Source organism: Leptopilina boulardi, unplaced genomic scaffold (genome assembly GCF_019393585.1).
Source record: "Leptopilina boulardi isolate dan_hultmark-lab unplaced genomic scaffold, ZJU_Lbou_2.1 LbouV2_269, whole genome shotgun sequence".
NCBI classification, from domain to species: domain Eukaryota; kingdom Metazoa; phylum Arthropoda; class Insecta; order Hymenoptera; family Figitidae; genus Leptopilina; species Leptopilina boulardi.
Genome location: NW_026137828.1, coordinates 393417 through 414852, shown reverse-complemented (window position 1 = coordinate 414852; position 21436 = coordinate 393417). Strand labels below are relative to the sequence as shown.

The window sequence follows — 21436 nt, the reverse complement described above, 5'->3', positions numbered from 1 at the left end:
ATAATGATTCTCATGAATACTCACGTGAGACGGCAGGTGCAAGATCTTTTAAATCTAGGCGATATTTGGAAAATTTTTAAATATACTGTTATTTCTCATTATAAATAACTTATTTATAATTTAGTAATAATTTAATATTTATTACTAATTACATAAAAAATTTAAAAACTTTATTAAATTTTTTTAAATTGTTTCATTTAAAAAAAATTAAGAAAAAACAAAATGAATAAGTTTATTTATTTATTAAAAAATAATTAAATTAAAATTAATAATTACAATAATACTCAAATACAAATATAAATTTCAATGATTTTAAGAATTGATCTCAAAGTTGTGGTAAATGACTTAATTAATTTTATTTAAAAATTCAAAATAAATGCGCAAAAAAGAACTAGCTACTTTGGTTCGATACTTCGATTACAATATGGACGTTAGCGCGCGATAGTTTCAAAATAGAAAAAAACAAAGCTTTTGAATTTTATAAACAAACAAGAATCAAAATAGAACCTTTAAAAATCTACAAATTCCGTATTATTTAACATGTCAAAATGAAAAAAAAAACAACAAAATTTTTGTAAAAAAAAATAAATTAATATAATTTAAATATTTTTGGATATATCAAAAAACTTTAATCACAATGTCTAAAAGCTCTATAAGATCTAAAATATCAATTCGATCTCAATCTCGACAAAAAAAGTATGACACTGTAATAATTTTAATTGAATATTTAATAAATAATTTTATTATTTTTGTATATAATTTGATTTTTTATTTAACTTCTAATCGTTACATTATATTATTCCCTTAATAATTAATTATATTTAATTTATATTCATACCTTTTGTTTATAAGATATTTAAATTTTCAATGTAGAAAGAAAAACGTTAATATAAGAGGTAAAAAGGAAATTGTCTTTTGTTGTGGAAATGGTGATTTTGATCCATTATTTAAATATGATCAAAAGAATCCTCCATTTAAATCATCAATAACAGCCATAGAGTCAGTTCATGAATGTCCAGTACTGAAATTTAGAACACAATTTTTTGAAGATATAGTTAAATTTTCCAAAAAGAAGGGGAATAAAGCTAAACAAAAATTTTCTAAAGATCAAATAGAATGGAATAATACAGGTAATTCAGAATCTGTTCCTGGTACTTTGCAGAATTTTATTGAGGAAGATATTCAAGAAATTATAAGTAAGGAGGCATTGAAGAAATTAATAGCATTCAAAAAAGAGTGGAAAAAAAATATTAAAATAAGTAGAAAAAAAGGTAATTTATTTATTTTATTTCAATTATATCCACTTCTATTAAATATTTCAATTAAATACAATTTTTAAATTATATAAATTAATTTCAATACTAAATTATTAAATTTATTTTTAAATGCGTTGAAATTCTTAAAATTCTATTAAAGCTAGAGAGAAGGAGATTAAAAATAAAATAAAAAAATATCCCCATTGGTATCAAGACTTTTCGATTTCACAGGTATTTAAAAATAAGATAACAAATGTATAAAATTATTTTCTATATGATTAATTATTTTTATAATGGGGTAGATGAGTCACTTGATGAAATTAAAAAATGCCTTGTTTGAAGATTTTAAAGAAAAAGCAACATTTAGAACGCAAAATATTCTTATGAAAATTGGTATAGTTTCCAAATTTTTTAAAATTGTTCCAAATCAAATAAAATTCTTACTACAAAAAACTAACGTAAGACCTACAGAATTTTTACGAGAAATATATAAAATTATATCAGGGGTTGATTTTGAAACGGAAGGTCACAGTAAGTTTAGAATTTATTTTTTTTTTTAAATTTTTAAAATTTATAAATACACTTTAATTTTGTTAAATTTTCTACAATTTAGAGAATAACTACAATTTCAATGAAAAATTAACATTATCCGCAATTGCTTTTTTGAGTCTTCCAGAAGCTATAATAGAATTAAATGAAAGACTTCCTTCAGTCAAATTTCTTGAAATTCCACCAAAACGTAAATCATTATTATAATATTAATAAGATGATAAAAGATTCATTTTAAAATACACAGTTTTCATGAAAATTTGAATAAATATACAATTTTCAATACAGCAAAACCACCGAAAGTTGATTACCCTCAAAAAATGGATTGCCCTTATAAAGAAACTATCTTTATACCACCAAATTTGCGTTTATATCAAATAGAATTAAATGCATGGCGCAAAAAGTGTGAAATGATTCCAAAACCAAAATTAATTTTACCACCGAATGAAAAATATTCAATTTTTGCAAGTGCCAAAGAAGAAATATTTGGAACTAATGAAGAACAAAGGAACAAAGAAACTAAAAAAATAATAAAATATCGAGTAAGAAAAGAATCAATTAGATGTAAAAAGAAAAAAAATGTAAATCATTTTAAAAAAAGTAATCTTAAAAAAAGAAAAGCATACCAACAAATAATGCACAAAAAATTTTCGGTATCTAAAGAAAAACACTCAAATTATTTATTAACTGAATTAAACGAAAATGATGAAACAGCAGAAAACAAAGTTTCTGGTATTACAAAAAAAAACAATATTAGTTTTAATATTTAAAATCTTCTTTTTATATTAGAAAATAAAATTCGAAATTACAGTATTTGAGTCTAAAATTATTCCACATTTTTACAGGTACAAAAGTAATATCAAATAACAGTAATGAGAAATTATTTGCCAAAAATGATAGTCCCAAAAAAATTTATCCCCAAGGAAGACAGTATCTCTCGAAAAATTGGCAATTATGGTTACAAAATGTAGACGAAGAATTTCTAAAAGTTGAAGAAGAAGCTAATAAGCTGATTGAAAGTGTCGAAGCTACAATGAAACTCGTAAATTTTGGTTCTGCATGCGATAATTGTTGTAAATGCAAGCAAGACAAAAAAACTGATTTGCTTCATTTTACTTCATCTGATCATTTCACAAGTGGATTTACAATTAATAATGAAGAAGAAAGAGTAGAAGAAGAAATAGAAGAATTAGAAGAGGAAGAAGAAAAAGTAGAAATAGAAGAAAAAACAAGGGAAGATATATCCAAAACTTCTAAAGATAAAATTACAGAAAAGTTCATTTCAAATAGAAATGAAAGTGCTTCTCCTTCATCAAAAGAAATGCAAATTCTTTATGAAAAAAATTTCAACTTTACGCAGAGACAAACTTCATCATTTAAAAATATAAATAAACCCAAACACCCAGAAAAACAAAGGAATTTCGAAAAAATTTTACATAAATTTGATTTAAAAGAAAATAATAATAGAGTCGATTCTAAAGAAAACAAGAAAATAGATTTAAAAAATAATCAAATTAAAAATAAAAGCAGAAAAAGTAAAAATAAAACTAAAGTGAATCAGAATCTGAATCTATCGGCAGGAGTACATAAATCAAAGAGAAAAAGTAGATCTAATAAATTAAAATATGAGCAAATAAATAAATTAGATATTGAAAATTTTAAGAAGCTTCAAAAAAGTAAAAGCAATATTGCAATTGTTCCAGAAAAAAATGAAATTTCAAAAAAAGATAAATCTTTTAATTGTAAAATGGAATTAGATATAAAGCCAACGGCACCTGAAAAAACATTAATTTACCTTACAGATCCAATTCGTCCAATTGAATCAATAACAATAAAACCCGGCGGTAAACCATGTCATTGTCGTGAAGATAGTTCTACTCGAAAAAGTGAGGAATATATTCCTGAATATGAATTATATCAATCACCTTATGGTACCTGCGTTAAAAATAAAGCCAAAATAATAAATAATGAAATTTATCCGACAGAAAATAAAAATCAATTATTTGAGAGAAAAGAATTCAGTTCTAATAAATTGAACGATGCATTAAAAGATCAGTGTCTAATTGATTTTTATACTCAAGATGAAAATTCTAATTCATCATCTTGTATGAAAAATTCTAAATTTACCAATAAAAATTATCATAAAAAAAAGATCAGAAATTTAAAAGTTAAAAAACCAGTTTGTGAATGTAAATACGAAAGGAAGATTGTTATGAAAAATGAAGAGAACGAAAAATGGTTAAATCGTCAAAAAAGATTGAAATCTTATAAAAAAGTACCAATCACTCATATTGCTGGTATTTTACGACCCATGGAAATGGATAGAAAATTTATCATATCGGGTGTAAGGAATATTTCAAAAGAAAATGGAAATGATGAAATACAATATTGTATAAGTGGAGTGGCTGAAAATTATAAAATGGGATCTCTTCAATATCTTGTTAATGGAGTTTGTATGCACACACCAATTGTAACACCAAAACAAAGCAAAACAAGCATTTCTCATATTTCAAATTCAAATAACGAGAATCGGCCAGAAACATTACCAGAAAATTTCATTAAAAATATAAACAAAAAGCACAGACAAAAAATGGGTACTAAAAAGTATAAAAAAATAGCAAACAATGAAAAATTTAAAAATTTAGAGAAATATAAAAAATCAAATAGTAAAGAATACAGCAAGAAATTAGATGATTTTGCAAATGTCAGTAAGAAATATAAAATACAGCAGGAAAGAAATAAAATTGAAAATAAAGGAAAAAATGAAAATGAAATAAAAAAGAGACAAGATGTGATAAATAATTCAAAAACAGTTAATCATTTAATTACAAATAATGATGGCGAAACAATTTTAGATTTACATCAAAAACGAAATGAAATCCAACTAAATGTTTTTGATACACATCAAAATTTATTATCAAATACGGAAATTAAAACAGTTAAAAAACACATTGACAACGAATTAGACACAAAGCAATTAGTAACAGTGAGTTATTTTTTATTATGGAATTTTTACTTTTGTTAATTAATATGTGTCTTTGCTTTAATAATTACTGGGGATATATTCCTCGCTCGCTCGATTGAAGTTGTACTTTATGTTCTTTACGTATTGTAGTTTATTCATATGTATATTTATTTTATGTTTTAAATTATTATTTCATTACTATTTTATAGATCATTTTTATTTATGGATAAAATGACAATTGTTATTAAATAATAATTCATAAAAATGTGAATTATAATTATCGCTCCTAACGAACAAACACAATGCAGTTTGAAAAAATGAAATATTTGTTGTAAATTTTTTTTTTTTCTTAAATTAAGTAAACGCAATTCAGATTTAAAAATGCGATCAGAATCTAAATATTTTCTATAACTATTAAATATTTCAACAGTAGTAATAATTATAAATTATATTAATTTAATTTTTTTTAAATTAAATTTTTAAAAATTTTTACAATTAATGTTGTATTATTTAATGTACTAAAACAAATTTATCATGTTTGATGACTTAGATTCGCATTTTTACACAATTAATGCAAAAAACTTTAAAAAAATTTTTTTTTTCGAATACATATGTATGTTATGCATGTGAATTTAAAATTTGAAGAAAAACTGTAAATAATTTATTTAAGAAAACGTAAATTTTGTGGTGGTATCGGTCGTTCTTGAACTTAATATAATAAAAAGGATTTTATTATTTATTCTTCATTCTATTTTTGAAATATTATCAATGTATTAAATAATTTTTGCGTTTAAGATGTTTATGATTCATAAAAAAAATAGCTGAATTTTTGATGATACTGTATATTTTGTTTTATGAAAAATAATTTTTTTCACAGAATGAACTTAAAAAAATGGCCTATGAGGGATTTATATTCGCCAAGTTGCCTAGATGTTTTGATTTTCCTCAACTAAATTATTGGATAATGTATAGAAAAGGAGTATTTTTTTCGGATCAGGATAAAGGTACATGAAAAATAACATTATTAAAATTGTAATACTGAAATTTCTGCAATATCACAATTAATAAATACCTAATTTTTTTAATTAATATATTTATAAAATATTTTAAAGTATAATATATATAATTGATATTCTGGAATATTTCCTATATATATAGAAAAACTTCTAAAACAAAGTGTGCAAGCATGGACAAAATTAAAATTATTTAATTCATTATTAAAACCAATGTCTATTAATTTAAATAAAAAGGAAAAATCTGAATTAAATTTTGAAAATATTTTAAGCCTTAAACGCAAGGTATTTATATAGTATTATAAAGATTTAAAAAATTATATAGGTATATTAAACATATAACTTCAATAATACAATTTATATTAATTATTGCTGCAGATTGCTGAATTAAAGGAACTTTTTTACAAGCAAATACGCGAAGACAGAGTGAAAAGATCTGCAAATTTATGGAATAGCATGGAATTTGGAAAATTTCCCTGTTTATGGTTTAAAAAAACATTTTTTACTTATTTACCAGACAAGGAGATAAATGGACACATTTTGGAACCTTATCAAATATTTTAATTTTTTAAAATTTTAAATTGCAAATGTTTTTGCGGATTTTAAATCTACATGTTTTCAAATTTATTTTACAAGAAAAATTAAAATCATCGGCGGAGGGCTTTTTGAGAAAAACCATTTTTATTATTTTTACACAAAAGCCTACTTTGCGTATTTTTCTTTATTTTGACAAATCTATCAAATAATAAACCTATTAACGTCCAAATGCACGGAATTTTGAATCAAACTTCAATTCATGATATTTATATCTTCTTCTTCTTCTTCTTCTTAAATGACTTTAGGCCTAGCCGAGTGTCAGAACTATATACATGTGAGAGAAGAAAAAGTTTGTCATTTGTGTTCAAATTTCACATAGGTGCATGACTCGAAATGTGTCACGAAGAGTCCACAGAGCTGCGGGCACAGTGCACACTTCTATAGGTGGAAGTAATGGTCCGTTCACCCGTTGCAAATCTTGTCGAGATATTGTCGAACAGGAGAGAGAACAGGGACAAAAGTGCAAGTTTGCCAATATAAGGCGGCCCCAACGATGAGCATGCATCGGTCCCAAACAATCGAGGCATCTTTCCGAATCCTTGACGTTCTAGAATAAACGTCAGCGGATTACAAAATAGAGTCTCGGCAGACCAAATGCATAACCATGCGTTGCCGCTCGCCTAAAGCCTTCGCACCTGCATCAGACGAACTGACCATCGAAGCAAAGATAACCCCCAAGCTCTCTCACCACTTCCACATTCGGGTTCCAAATCAGGTCATCAATTGGTGCCGCTTTGGGTTCCAGGTCCGGAAATCTTCCGCGCAAGAAGTTCAAAAATCTCGGTCGCGCCTGCGCGTACAGGGCACAAGAAAACAAAATATGTGTTAAAGACCTTAAATCCGCTCCGCACCGGCAACCCGTGTCCACATCCCAGCGCATTCTCTGAAAGTGTTCGGCGGTACAAACATGACCCGTACGCAATCTGGTGATCTGATTGACCCAACTCCGCGGCAACGTAATATCGTCAAACCAGGGTCTGACATCACTAAAGCCAACCCGAGAAAAGTATCTATGACCCAAGAGGTCTCTATCAGAAAAAGGCCACTGATAAGACAGCCAGGCCAGTCTGTCCGGTTCGAAAACCAAGTAACGTATATCGGACACAGAATTCAAGATGTGCACTCTATTACCTTCTCTATTAACCACCTTACAAATGCGATCAACTCGCTCATTTCCTTTTATGCCAGAGTGCGAGGGAACCCATAGAAACCGTATACCAGTGGGGCAAGTTATTGGAAATACCATGGGGATAGTTTCTAGTATACGATAGACTAGATCAGGTCCCTTCTTAAAGAGTAAGCAATTAGAAATGCGTTTGATGGCTGACAGAGAGTCGGAGATGATAAGCGGATTTGGTAAAGAGTGCCTAATAGAATATTGTATTGCTCTGAGAATAGCATATAATTCAGCTGTGAGGATGGAAACGTTGGGCTGTAAAGGGATGCCCATAAAAAGGTTGTTCGATTCCACATAAAATGCCGAAGCTGCCAAGCCCCTGGAGGGATCATAAGTACCATCAGTGTAAATCAGCGAAGAGTTGGGATATGTATTTCCGATCAATTCACGAAAGGCCCCCTCGGGATTAGGGTGGACAGACGCCTCAAGACCCAACGTGGTATCACAATGAGGAAAAGATGTTAAAACACCCCAAGACCAATCAAAATATGACGGTCTACGCGTTCTGAAGCAATCCTTGATGACCGGATAGACTCTCAAGAAGGCATTTAAGAGCGAGAGTCTTGACACATTCAACTTGAAGTTGGACCTGGTGGAATAGCCCCACTGTAAGAGGAGCTTCGGAATCAGAGGATTATCCGACCAGCAGTAATTCCTAAGTATAAAGGCATTAGAAAGAAAGACTCTCCTGAACGAGAGTGGGGGTTCGCCAGACTCTGACAGAAGAACGATAACCGGAGTAGTTCTCATGCAACCTAATGCTGCTCTCAAAGCTGAATGCTGCACTCTGTCCAGGGCCTTAAGAGTAGTAGCGGCTGAGTCCGCAAAAAGGGGGGAGCCCCAATCCAAAATAGCCCTGATCAAGTTTCGATAAACCACAAGGGCGAGCGTGGGAGAAGTCCCCCACGTCACCCTCGAGACAATCCTCAGAATGGCCAAGGATTTAGTGGCTCTATCCGCCAACATCCTAATATGAGCCGACCAATTCAGCTTTTTGTCCAACATAATGCCCAAATGCTTTAAGGTGGAATAGCAAGGAATCACTGTGTCACCAACGCAAACACGGACGTCCTCGAATGTTGAACGCGATCGAGAGAAAATACAACAGGAGGTCTTAGCAGGGGCAACTTCTAGGCCAATCGAAAGCAGCCAGGCTGTCACCACCCTCAGGGCGTCCGTAACAACCGCAGATATGTTCTCCGAGTTCCCAAAACTAATGTAAAGCAAAAGGTCATCAGCGTACATAACGTATTTCATGTTAACCGGAAGGTACCTCTCCAACTTGCGCAAATATATGTTAAATAGAAGAGGGGAAAGAACACCTCCCTGTGGTACCCCAATGCCACAAGTTCTTGGATTAGCGCCGTCCGCCGAGAAAGAGATCAACCTCTTGGACGTTATAAATGTAATAAAATTTATGATGTTCGGTTGAATTCCCAAATCCAACAGATCTGCATGCAGGACAGCCGGTTTTACATTGTTAAAAGCTCCCTTAATATCAATAGCAATAGCTAACGTATTAAGCGAGCGAGCAAAACCATTGGTAACATCCGTAACAAAAGCAGCTACACAATCAATGGCAGACCTGTTCTTACGGAAACCATATTGGTGCATAGGGATTATTCTCCTCCTTTCTATCTCATGCTCAAGTCTAAACTGTATCAAGCGCTCAAAAATTTTACAAAAAACCGAAGTAAGAGCAATGGGCCTAAAGCCCTTGCCCCCAGGTTTAGGAATAAAGCTAACTTGTGTTCTCTGCCAAGATTCCGGAAACGACGAGTACAAAAATATACGATTAAACAATATCAGCAAAAACTCCAGCGCCACTGGACCTGGGCCTTTAATAATTTCGCCAGTGATACCGTCAAGGCCGGGGGCAGTCCCAGACTTACAATGCTCTAGAGCAGCACAAAATTCCTGTTTCGAGAACAGAGGGAAGAGTTCAGTGTCAAAGGTCAACGGAGTTTCCAAAAAAGGAATCTCCACCGGTGGAATATCTTCTCGGATAAGCTCCTCCCTGAGCCTAGCCATTTGAGGAGTGGAACTATCCGAGGAGATATCAGTATTCAGTCGAGCAGAGCGTGATGAGAGCGCTCTGATTGTACGCCAAAGCGTTGATATTCCCGTTGTCGGAGAGATGCCCTCACAAAATTTTCTAAAACCCAGCATCTTCTGCTTTCTGAGAAAGTGTATAATTTCGCTGTTCATTCTTTTAAATTCCGCTCGATTAGCTGCAGTTTGATTACTATGGTACCAGGCATAGTTCGCCCGTCTTCTTTTTAACGCGTCCTCGCATTCCTCATTCCACCAGAGTGGTTTGGAGAATGGCTTTAAAGAATCCTTGCAAGGAATGAAGGCGCCACTGTCCCGCAAATGAGTTCCGATGGAATCTAAAAATGAATTGTAGATGTCAGAAGGGAGTGTGCCACCACAAAGCTGCGTCGTCAACTCAAGAACTGATTGTTCCAGAAGGTTATGGAAACTGGACCAGTCAAGATGTTTAAGACAGAATCTGTTATTGGTCGAGGACGCGCGACTCGGAACGATGTCAGCCAGAAGCAGGACAGGGAGATGATCGGAAGAGAAAGTATCTTGAATTACCGTGGTGACTGAAGCTTGCAACACAGCAGGCGAGCAGAAGATGAGATCTAGATTACTTCCCAGAACATTTGCATCCTGAAATCTAGTAGGAGAAGAATCATTCGAAGCAAAAAGATCAGACTGGAGAGAAAAGGTGAGTAGGGAAGACCCTCTCACGTTAGAAGAAACATCACCCCAACAAGTGTGGTGAGAATTAAAATCACCACAGAAGATGTGATTGTTTGCCCTTGGGAGACGCTCAAATATATCAGACCACTGTTCAGCTGTAACATCTCCTCCAGGAGGTGCATAAAGACATGTAATTTGTGTCTTACCAAAAAGGGAACCAATCGAGACTGAAGCAACGTCTATCTGCAGGTTACGAGTTGAATAACAAAAAGCGCAAGAGATCTGAAACGCTATCTCTCTACGTATAAGAATGAGCACACCGCCACCCCTACCAGCGGGTCTGTCCTGTCGTACACTAATATAATTGGGGACCTCAAAGACATTGGAACTTGAGAGCCAAGACTCCGTGACACAAAGAATGTCCGGGTTATGTTTCCACAAAATCAAGTCCACCTCGGTTCTTTTGGGAATGATGCTGCGAGCATTCCACAAAATCAAAACTAGCGATTTATGAACTGTACTAGATCTTTGCATAATTGGAATTAACGGGAAACCCCGGAAGAAAGAAAAACTCCAAACAAATAGAGACAACGAGGCCACAATACAGATCCAAATACGTGGACAGCACTCAGAAATTATGTGAGCTAGACGTAAAACCAACCGAATAAACCACACGTACAGATAAAACGTAAAATAAATAGTTGACAGCTGTTCTCTGTAGTACAAATAGGTTAAAACAACAGATTAAAATTCACTAGATAAAATATTTAAAACAAAAAGACTAAAAAGAGATTAAAATATATGTTACCAAGTAACTAGTTTGTTTATGAATGTAAAACACAATATAAGTTAATAAATAAATAATAGGAGATAAATGGGAGACGTATAACAGAAAATAAAACTAAGTAGAAAATTAGCCCTCATTTAGAGTCTCCACAGGGTGGCCAGAACCACCAAGCGGTTGAAGCGTATCAATATCGGTACGAGTATCCATTGGACCAGAAGAGGATTGCGAAGTCTGAGAAGTATTGCTTTGGTCCTCCACAAGCCCCACCGTGGGCTGCCAGACCACCTCATAACCCGGCTTAGCAATTCCCTCACTCAACAAGAGCGCCTCCGCCTTGTCATAACCTACATTGAGCTCACGCCTGCGCTTCATTATTAAATATTCATATTTATAATAAGGACACTCCCTTAATGAGGACATGTGATTATCACCACAGTTGGCACAGTGTGCCGTGCGATTCGGGTTAGGACAATCATCCCTAGCGTGGTTCTCTGCACAGTATTCGCATCTAGAGAAAGTCGAGCGACACTGAGTACGAAAATGCCTAAATCTCTGACACTTATAGCATCGCTTCGGAGGAGTGACTATCAGAGTTAAATTGAAGAGGGCTCGAGAGATAAAAATTGAATCCGGGATCGATACTCCTGAAAAGATCAATTCGATCTGCCCCGACAGATCTCCATCCTGGGTTGTGCGTCTACGAATGGAAATTACCTCCCGAATTACTTCACTCTCCATTTTATTACAAATCTCCAGAGGGGACAATTCTAGATCAACATCATGTGCCAGCGCTTTTCTACTAACCAAGGACCTGGGGATATACAATTTGTATCCGCGATCGTTGTCCTTCATGGACTCGAGCAGTTGGTTGGCAAGCATCCAGGTGGAGGAGGTCACACGCAGTTGATTAACTCCGTTAGCCACGACCACACGATCTGGGTCGCTGACTCGTGCTTCGAAATAGTCAGCGATAGCGATCCTATTATATTTACCGATCTTCTGGTTTGGTGTGGTCGATTCTACTAGGACTGTAAAAGGAGGAGGGGCATCGGGCTGAAATCTAGCATCCTCCGTGTATGCTGGGTTAATCCACTCAAGATCATAGGGGTACAGTTTTTCCTGTTCAGGAGAAACCTGTAAGTCAGCCTCCAGTGTAGCCCGGGTTTCATCCCGCGCCTCTGTTCCAGAGACAGGTTCACAAGGGGGGTAAATCTGTAGAGGTGGATCAGTGACAGATGTTAACATGGTTTGAGGGACATCAAGTGGGGAGGAAGGTTCAGATTCCATGGGGACATGATGTGGTTGTTTAAGCGATGTTAAGTTTGACCCGTTTTCAGGAGGCGAAGGATTCACCCAGTCTCGACGATAACCAGCGGGCAAAGAAGACACAGGAACAAAGGGCACCGTAGACCCCGAAGCCAGACCATACCCAGGACCAGATGTCAACCCTGGCCTGACGATAGAGGGATCCATACAAACAGAAAGTTTACCACGACCAGGAAATCGACTTCTAGTATTCATTGCAGCGCGCTGGAGACCGGGGGCCGCCGGAGCGGTTAGCTTCCTAGGTGTTGTTGGAGCCATATCTTGACTTAAAAAGGATTTATTAAGCCCGAACCCAGAAGAACAAGGCGACACCAAATGAGGGCCCAAATTCTCACTCAATATTAAAAAGTAACACAGAAATAAAGATCATCTACTGAGTGAGAACTTATAAGCTAAAAACAGAATAAACAAAAATCAAGCCAATAATTGACACAAAAATAAATTAAATTAGAGTATAAATAAATATGTCAAAAGACCGAAAATAAATAAAATAAACAGATATAAACAAAATAAAACAAATAGCAATAAAGCAAATAAATAAAATAAACAGAAATAAACAAAATAAAACAAGTAGCAATAAAGCAAATAAATATATACAAATAAGCAGGTTATGTAATTAAAATTAAAACGACTGAATACACATTGAAATATAAGGTCTTGTATGTGTAGTTGTAAACAAATTATATAAAAAAAGGCTTTAATCCCTTTGGGCGGAATGTGAAAGTGGTAATGTAAAATATAAAAAATTAAAAAATAATTGGCTGCAATTTGAAATGTATGTGTGGTGTGACATAAACAAGGTATCAAGAATTTAAATAATAACAAAAAAGAGAAAAAAAAAAAAAAGTAATAAAAGTTAAAGCTGTGAGTGAGCCTGGAGTAATAATAATTAAAATTAATCAAAAATTAGCGAAGAAGTCAAGTAAATTCGAAATATATAAAATAAAATGAAAATCACTATAACTAAAAACTTGAAAACTTCACCAACTACAAATTTAAAAATATATCGAAATTTTATAATACGTAAAATTAAAATCACTTAATCGGGAAAATAAGTCTGACACAGGCTGACGCTCATAATATTGACAGACTGTTTACCCAAAGGGACGTGTAGGATTTGTAAAGGATGACTGACCTTGAGTAACGAAGGACGACAATACCCAATTATAAAACCTCAATAGCCTTATCAACTTCAGATATTAATTAAAATCGGTGCACAAAATGAAAAACTCCAGCCACTTGCAGTTTCCAATTTAAATTCTGGCGCCTCCAGCAGAATGCAGCAACACGTGCAAAACACCGGCCGGATAAAACAAACAGCTGATTGTCGAAAATGCCGCCAACAGCTCGCTCCGAAATTATAAATATTTATGGTTCGTTTATTTAGAGTACTCAATAAAATAAATGGACGAACATCTGAACATATTCAGCACATTTAACAATAAATAAATAACCAGACACAGAGTTTAAGAGCAAATTTAATTTGTAACACAAAAATTTTGGACCAAACAAAAAGTGAGGAAACCTCACATTTAAAAACAAACAGGACTATACTAGAAGACGGTCATAACCAGACTCTCCTCGACAAGACTAAATATATTACGTAGGGGAGAGTCAGCGCATAGTTGGGCCACTACAGTTTATTTCGTTTTATTACACTGGTTACATAGTAAAGTGAAATTGCAATAAATATTTAATTTTTCAATAAAACGTAATAAATGCTAAAATCATAACCCAAAACTTTTCATAGTGTCAGAAAAATGTATTAAATAACAGAAGGAATGAGCAAACAACAAAATAAAATGACTAAAATTGTCAATTACAATGTAATTTAAAAATTTGAAACGTTACTTAGGATTATTGTGTCATTATTATTGTTTATACAACGCGTTTACCTATGGTTACGGCGCCGGTTGGTTTTCATTTTCCCCACTCGCCATTTGTTGTTATAATTCTTGTCAACTACCGCACCCTGCTCTAGTGAAAATTTAGTAACTTCTATTTAACAATAAATTATTGTTAAATAGAAGTTACTAAATTTTCACTAGAGCAGGGTGCGGTAGTTGACAAGAATTATAACAACAAATGGCGAGTGGCAGTGATGGGTTGTGACGCGTCACACGAAGTTTTGTACGTATAATACGTTTTCGACGTAATATACGTATAAAATGTATAAAACCATGTAGAAAACCACTGACATTTTGACATCTATATATGATCCTCTGATTTTTGCCATAACGAATTTTTCTTATCATTCTATTTAAATTAAAGTCTTAAAATAAAATAGAAATGGTCAGAAAAAGTAAAAGAAAATCTTTTAAAGAGGGTTTGCCCTGGGAAAGTGTAATGAATGATGTATTTTAAAGAAGAATTTAAAATTGCCGCTCTTAAATCACGTGATCAAATGTAATATACATCGTGTAGAAAACTTGGCACGTAATATACGTAGTATTATACACGTAGAAAACCACGTATTATACGTACCCATCACTGACAATAAAGTTACTAAATTTTCACTAGAGCAGACTGCGGTAGTTAACGAGAATTATGATAAATGGCGAGTGGGGACAATGGAAACCAATCGTAAAACATAACATGCAGTGATGGATACATATAATACATGACGTATAATACGTGGTTTTCTACGTGTATAATACTACGTATATTACGTGCCAAGTTTTCTACACGATGTATATTACATTTGATCACGTGATTTAAGAGCGGCAAGTTTAAATTCTTCATTAAAATACATCATTCATTACATTTTCTTTTACTTTTTCTGGCCATTTCTATTTTATTTTAAGACTTTAATTTAAATAGAATGATAAGAAAGATTCGTTATGGCAAAAATCAGAGGATCATATATAGATGTCAAAATGTCAGTGGTTTTCTACATGGTTTTATACATTTTATACGTATATTACGTCGAAAACGTATTATACGTACAAAACTTCGTGTGACGCGTCACAACCCATCACTGAATAACATGTTTTTCATTGATAGACCTTTTCATGCTGAACATTCTGTCCTCTTCCAACTCATTCGTCATTGTATGCGCTAGATAAGGACAGCATGAGAAGGTCTATTGCACATCAGAAAACTGTCACATTTCAGAGGTTCTATATATCAAATTCATATGAACATGACTTTAAATCCGAAGTTAAAGGCATGATAACAAGACTATAGTCTTGCAAGGAAGTTTCCATATTAATTATTCTTATTCTGAGAATTTTCACCAAAATTTCTGACAGATTTTGAAGAGGGATTGTAAAATACCGGGTGCTGTACTACCTTTTCTCATTGAAAAAAGTGCTTTGCTACGTGTCAACGATTTCCAATCTCAATAAATAACATTCAGTATTTAATCATATTTAATCCAATACTGATAACTTTGTTTGCAATATAATTAACAATTATTGACTAAAATATATAAGAGCTAATAACAATCAAGTAAGGTAATTTAATTTTTATAGCAATTTTGCAAAGAAATTTATAAAAAAAAATGCTTATAAAAAAATTTTTATACTATATATATGTTTTATAATACATAGATTCTTTAACAATATATGAAATAAAATTCAGAAATATATTTTTATTAAAAACAGTGTAAAATTAGATTATTTAATGTATAATTTTAACATAATTATTTAGATGTTTTTAAGATTATATTTTCTTTTTACTTTTAGCAATGCGTCAAATGAAAGGGAAAACGAAAGAAACCAATAAACAAAAAAAGGAACGTAAGAAAGAATTTTTAGAAAACAAACAACGTGTTTTCACTCTTGTCTTACCAACAATAGCAGCTATTTTTTCATTAATAGCTGCTTATGTTTATTTTAAAACCCGTCCAAAAGCCGTCGATTTTTAATTAATTATTATTATTTTCTTTATAATGTATTTATTGGAAATGCTCATATTTTATAGTAGCTGTTTTACAAATCGTATGTATATTTTTATTACTCGTTTTAATTCAAAACATATACAAACATATAATGCTTTTATTTGATTTTTGTTTATATATAATTTCTTAATGCATTTCATTTTTTTTTCTGTAAAAAAAGAAAGAATAGTAGAAACCATATGTTTATGTTTAATTGAAAATTATTATTAAAGGTAGAATTGAGTATTATATTCCTCTTGATATAAGAGACAAAATACAATATAGTATATATAGCTTGACTAGCTTATAAGAATATGAAAATATATTTGTTACTCAAAGAGAAAATGTTTATATATTTTTCGATTTTCAATGCATTTTATAAAAGAGAAATAATTATGTAAATCATATAATTAGGTATGCATATATGTATTGTAAGTATATTAATATTGTGAATTGTGTATATGGGGTCCAAAAGTAATAAAATATATTTATGTTTATTTATCTCTGTTTTTATTTATAAAAACCCTAATAAAATCAAATTTGTATTAAAATTTAGAAAATCGATTACATAGTTTTTATATTGAATTCCTTTTTAAAAGTAATAAAGTAAATAATTTTTCAAGAAAAAAAAAAGATAAATATTTTGTTGAAATAATTCTAGAAAAAAAAAGAGTTGAAAATTATGTATTTTTTCTAATCTTATAATTCTTATTTGTAAATATATACAAATACACCAATCAGAGACGACCACGCGTGGAATTGTTATGTTATACGTGTAGAACTATCGTACACTTGTCAGTCTTTAAAAATGGCCGCGAGAAGAAGGAAGAGCGATTTAATTTTTTCACTTTTCATATTAATTTTATCATTTATAAGTATTATTCAAGGTAAAAATTTAATATTTATTTATACTTTATTTATTAAATATTCAAAAATTTACATTCATTTATTTAATTTATCGTGTTATTTTAAAATAAATCACAATTTAATTAACTAAACTAATGTTACTTACAAAATGATTTATAACATTAAAATTACTATTACTGTTTAAACTGATTTAAATTTCAAGCTTATTTTTGATATCGAAATATATATTCTTTGTTTTTTAAATTAATTTTTATTGATAAATTAAGAATAATGTTTCTGAGACATGTTAACCTCACTTTTTTTTTCTTTATTGTTATATATTTTAATTAAAATTGAATAATTTAAACAATTTCTTTATAAATCATAATAGTAAAATTATTTTAAATTTTCCTTAATATTGTAGATTGCTTTTAAAAAATTGTAAACATTTCAAATTTACATTATTTGTATTTCAGGAAAGAGTTCAAAATATGTGACATGTGGTTCGATACTAAAATTAATGAATATTGATTATAAAGTGCGATTACATTCTCACGATATAAAATACGGAACTGGAAGTGGACAACAATCTGTGACAGGTACAGAATCTAAGGACGATGGAAATTCACATTGGTTAATAAAAGGGGAAACTAAAAAACAATGTATACGAGGGTAATTATAAACTTTGTTTTATATATGTTTTTTAAAAATTATTTTTATAATCTTTTTAAATTTGAAAATTCAAATTCAATAAATTAATATTGAGGGTATTTACAGAAAGCCAATAAAATGTGGAGAAATAATTCGTTTTGAGCATACAATAACGAAAAAAAATCTTCACTCTCATTATGTTCAATCGCCTCTTAGTGGAAAACAAGAAGTCTCAGCTTATGGAGACATCAAAGGAGACGGTGATAGTGGCGATCATTGGATGGTGATTTGCGATAATGATTTTTGGCAACGAGACAGTCCAATAACATTACAACACGTGGATACTCAAGCGTAAGAATTTTTAAACTAAAATTCTCTTTTTTCTTCGATTTTATCAATTCTAATTTCTTGGTATTAGACCAAATCTTTTATTAATTAATAAATTTAATTTTTAAAGCTATTTATCAGTAACCGGAAGAACATATGGTTCTCCAATTGTTGGACAAACCGAAGTAGTTGGAGAACATTCGCAAAAACATGTTGAATGGCAAGCTATGGAAGGTCTTTTCGTTCATACTACTGATTTTAAATCTCATCACTATGAACACACGGAGCTTTAATTTTAATTAAAGTTCTTCAAGTTTTAGATAATTAATTACAATAATTAAAAGGGAATTGACACTTATAATAATTAAATGTGTGCGCTAATCTCCCTTATAATTTGCTGATAAAATATCAATTTGAATGAAGAAAATACGAGTGCAAATGTTTTTTGTAATTGTTAAATATCACTGTTGCTTACCAAACATGAATGTTTATAAAAAAAAAAATCAATAATATTACGTATTAAATACTTCTAAGATTATATACATGAAAGATTTTTAATTCTCATGATAATTCATTATGTACATTAGACTGATAAATTACAAAAATATTATACATTCATATGATAGATAATTATATGAAATGATACAAATAATGATAATTATAAATAAAATAAGTAAACTGATGTTCAATTAAATATCTCTTTAAAGACTCGACTAGATCTATTTTTAAGCGAAGATTGTAAATATTCTAATTTCAAATATTTATTAAACTTTGACAAGTCCTCATAGAGAATTTATTTGAAGATATATATATTTTATTCCCTAATTTATTAGGCATATATTAAAATTTCTTATTTTATTTTACAAAATTACACTTCCTTAAGATAACAATTATTTTGATATTTAAAATTTACTAAACTATCGAAAGGAAATAAAATATTTACAAGTCCATTGGGTCCAAATATTTCTCTAAAACTTTCTTCTTTCTTATAATTGAAACTATAAATTTGTTTACCTGTTCGACATGCATAAAATTTCCAACTACCATAACAAAGTCCAATGAAAAATGTTGCAACTAATGCATCAAAAAGTGTAACCAAAAGTAAACAGGATTCTTCATCAGAAAATAAATAACGAACTAATGCAATGGGAAAACAAAAACTTAACAATACATTGAAAATATTTGATTCTGGCCTAATAAAATGATTTAAATGTGCATATAAATAAGGACCAATTACAGATATTGAATAAAGACATGAAAGTGATGAATAAAAGCATAATAAAATAAAATTACCCATATTTTGACGTAAAACACAAGTTCCCATAAAAAAACAATGATGATCACGAAAATGATAACATTTTTTACATAATGAACAATGTATTGCCATTCTACGTGTATAATTTTCACATTTTTCACAATACCAAAATTTTCTCTCTCTTTCTGATGATATAAATGAATTAGCTTTTTGATAATCAATATTTACAATTGTACTATGATTATTAAGATTTTCTGTTTTTAATGTTGTGACATTTTTTGAAATTTTCCAAGCATTATACCAATTTAATTGCAATTGAATACAAATAAATAGATAAATAAACGAGATCCCATCATCAATGTACATTGTGACAAAGTTTGATATAATACTATAAATAAATGCAAATAGTGGACAAATCTTTAAAACAATAAAATAAAATCTCTTCATTTTTTTTTTTTTTTAATTGAAAATTTTCCAAGTCGAGTAAAATGTTCCCTAGTTATTTAACTGCTATTTTTTTATCTCGTTTAAATATATCTGTAAAAATAAAAAAAAAAAATAAAAATACACTTTTGTTCATTTTCTGACGATAGATTATTATATTTACAGGCCTTGGATTATACGACTTTTTCTGACTTTTTTTCGACTTATTTTAATAAAATGCGACTTTTTCGACATTTTTTTAACATTTTTGTACTAAACAAAAATCAACTTTTTTTTAGTATACAATTTTTAAAATCTTTTTCTTTATTTCAATTATTTAACAAATTTTTAACTAAAATTCTTCACTAAATTAATTATTTTTAATCATTTTAATAAAATTCAATTATCTGAAAGCATTTTTTAATTAAAACATTTTAAAGTTCAATTTTTTTCTGTTAAATTTTTAATAAATTCTTCAGCAACAGAAATCACCAAAAAAAAATTCTAATTTAAAATCACTTGAATTCAATTATTTACAAAAAATTTCAATTTAAAACCTTCTAAAAATTTAATTAATTCTAAAATTTTCCATCTAAAACTTTCTGAAATTGAATAATTTCAACTATAACACTTTCGAAATATAATTATTTTAAATGATTTTTATAATATTCTTCAAAAATTCAATTGTGTGAAAGCATTTTTTAATTGAAAAATTTTTAAATTCAATTTTTGTCTACAATTTCTAATTAATTCTTCATCAACAAAAATCACCAAAAATTTCAATTAAAAATCACTTGAACTTCAATTAATTTTAAAAATCTAAATTACAGATCTCTGAAAATTCAATATTATCAAATTCAAATAGGTATTATCTAAAACTATTTGATAAATTATTTTCAATTCTGTAAAATTTAATCAAATTTTTTGAAATTTAATTATTTCTAAAAATTTCAAACTATATAACTCTTCCAAAGTTCAATTATTTTTAATAATTTTAATATTTCTTTAAAAATTCAATTATTTAAAAAAGTTTCAAATAAAAACTCTAAATTTGAATTTTCAGAATTTTTTTTTTAGAAATTCGTCCTACTTAATTAAAATTACGGAATTAATAAAATTGATTTAATATCTAATAACATTAGTTATTTAAAGTAAAATACTTATTAACTAATTAAATTTAATTAAAATAAAAAAATTGACTTTTTTTGCGTCTTAAAGTCGATCCGAGGCCTGTATTTAATTAATATTTTTAAATAGTTATTGATAATTTGGAATTTTATTATCTTGTAAAAAAATTCATTAAAAAATAGTGAAATATGAAAAAATAATTAATTTTTTTTTCTTAATTAATAAAAATTTAAAAATGCTTACCACTGTTTCTTATCAAGTATAAAATATAATTTTTTGACAATTCATTGATTTATATTTCTTAACCTATAAAATGAGAAAATCGCTTGATATGTAATTATTGATATGTACATATACAATATATACTTACAAATATATCATTTGACTGGGAAAATAGTTTTAAACAATAGTATAATAATAAAATCCATTAACAAACATTTTAGTATAATATAATAAACATTTAAATAACATTTCCTGTTTTTTATCTCATGGTTTGTTTATTGTCGATATATCTCGGTTTCTCTCTCTCTCTCTCTCACTAAAATTA

General features: G+C 29.9%; 3 protein-coding genes and 1 long non-coding RNA gene across 4 annotated transcripts; 3 read left to right on the top strand and 1 right to left on the bottom strand.

The window, feature by feature from the left end:
- Positions 1 to 596: 596 nt before the first annotated feature.
- LOC127281455 (uncharacterized) lies at positions 597 to 6434 on the top strand. Its single transcript, XM_051305172.1, has 10 exons — positions 597 to 696; positions 874 to 1271; positions 1417 to 1487; positions 1559 to 1787; positions 1870 to 1995; positions 2094 to 2537; positions 2651 to 4791; positions 5648 to 5774; positions 5929 to 6068; positions 6162 to 6434. Exons 1-10 carry the CDS (start codon positions 638 to 640, stop codon positions 6345 to 6347), a joined length of 3921 nt encoding a protein of 1306 aa, XP_051161129.1. The 5' UTR covers positions 597 to 637; the 3' UTR covers positions 6348 to 6434.
- Positions 6435 to 15510: 9076 nt separating this feature from the next.
- LOC127281478 (uncharacterized) lies at positions 15511 to 16756 on the top strand. Its single transcript, XR_007843019.1, has 2 exons — positions 15511 to 15834; positions 16066 to 16756. It is a non-coding gene; the product is annotated as an uncharacterized LOC127281478 (long non-coding RNA).
- Positions 16757 to 16984: 228 nt separating this feature from the next.
- On the top strand, positions 16985 to 18623 carry LOC127281476 (stromal cell-derived factor 2-like protein 1). Its single transcript, XM_051305197.1, has 4 exons — positions 16985 to 17146; positions 17582 to 17777; positions 17883 to 18107; positions 18214 to 18623. The coding sequence occupies exons 1-4, from the start codon at positions 17068 to 17070 to the stop codon at positions 18374 to 18376; spliced, it is 663 nt and encodes a 220-aa protein (XP_051161154.1). The 5' UTR covers positions 16985 to 17067; the 3' UTR covers positions 18377 to 18623.
- Positions 18624 to 18895: 272 nt separating this feature from the next.
- Positions 18896 to 21415, bottom strand: LOC127281475 (uncharacterized). Its single transcript, XM_051305196.1, has 3 exons — positions 21260 to 21415; positions 21133 to 21195; positions 18896 to 19875 (listed from the first exon to the last, which is right to left on the bottom strand). Exon 3 carries the CDS (start codon positions 19783 to 19785, stop codon positions 18952 to 18954), a length of 834 nt encoding a protein of 277 aa, XP_051161153.1. The 5' UTR covers positions 19786 to 19875; positions 21133 to 21195; positions 21260 to 21415; the 3' UTR covers positions 18896 to 18951.
- Positions 21416 to 21436: the final 21 nt, after the last annotated feature.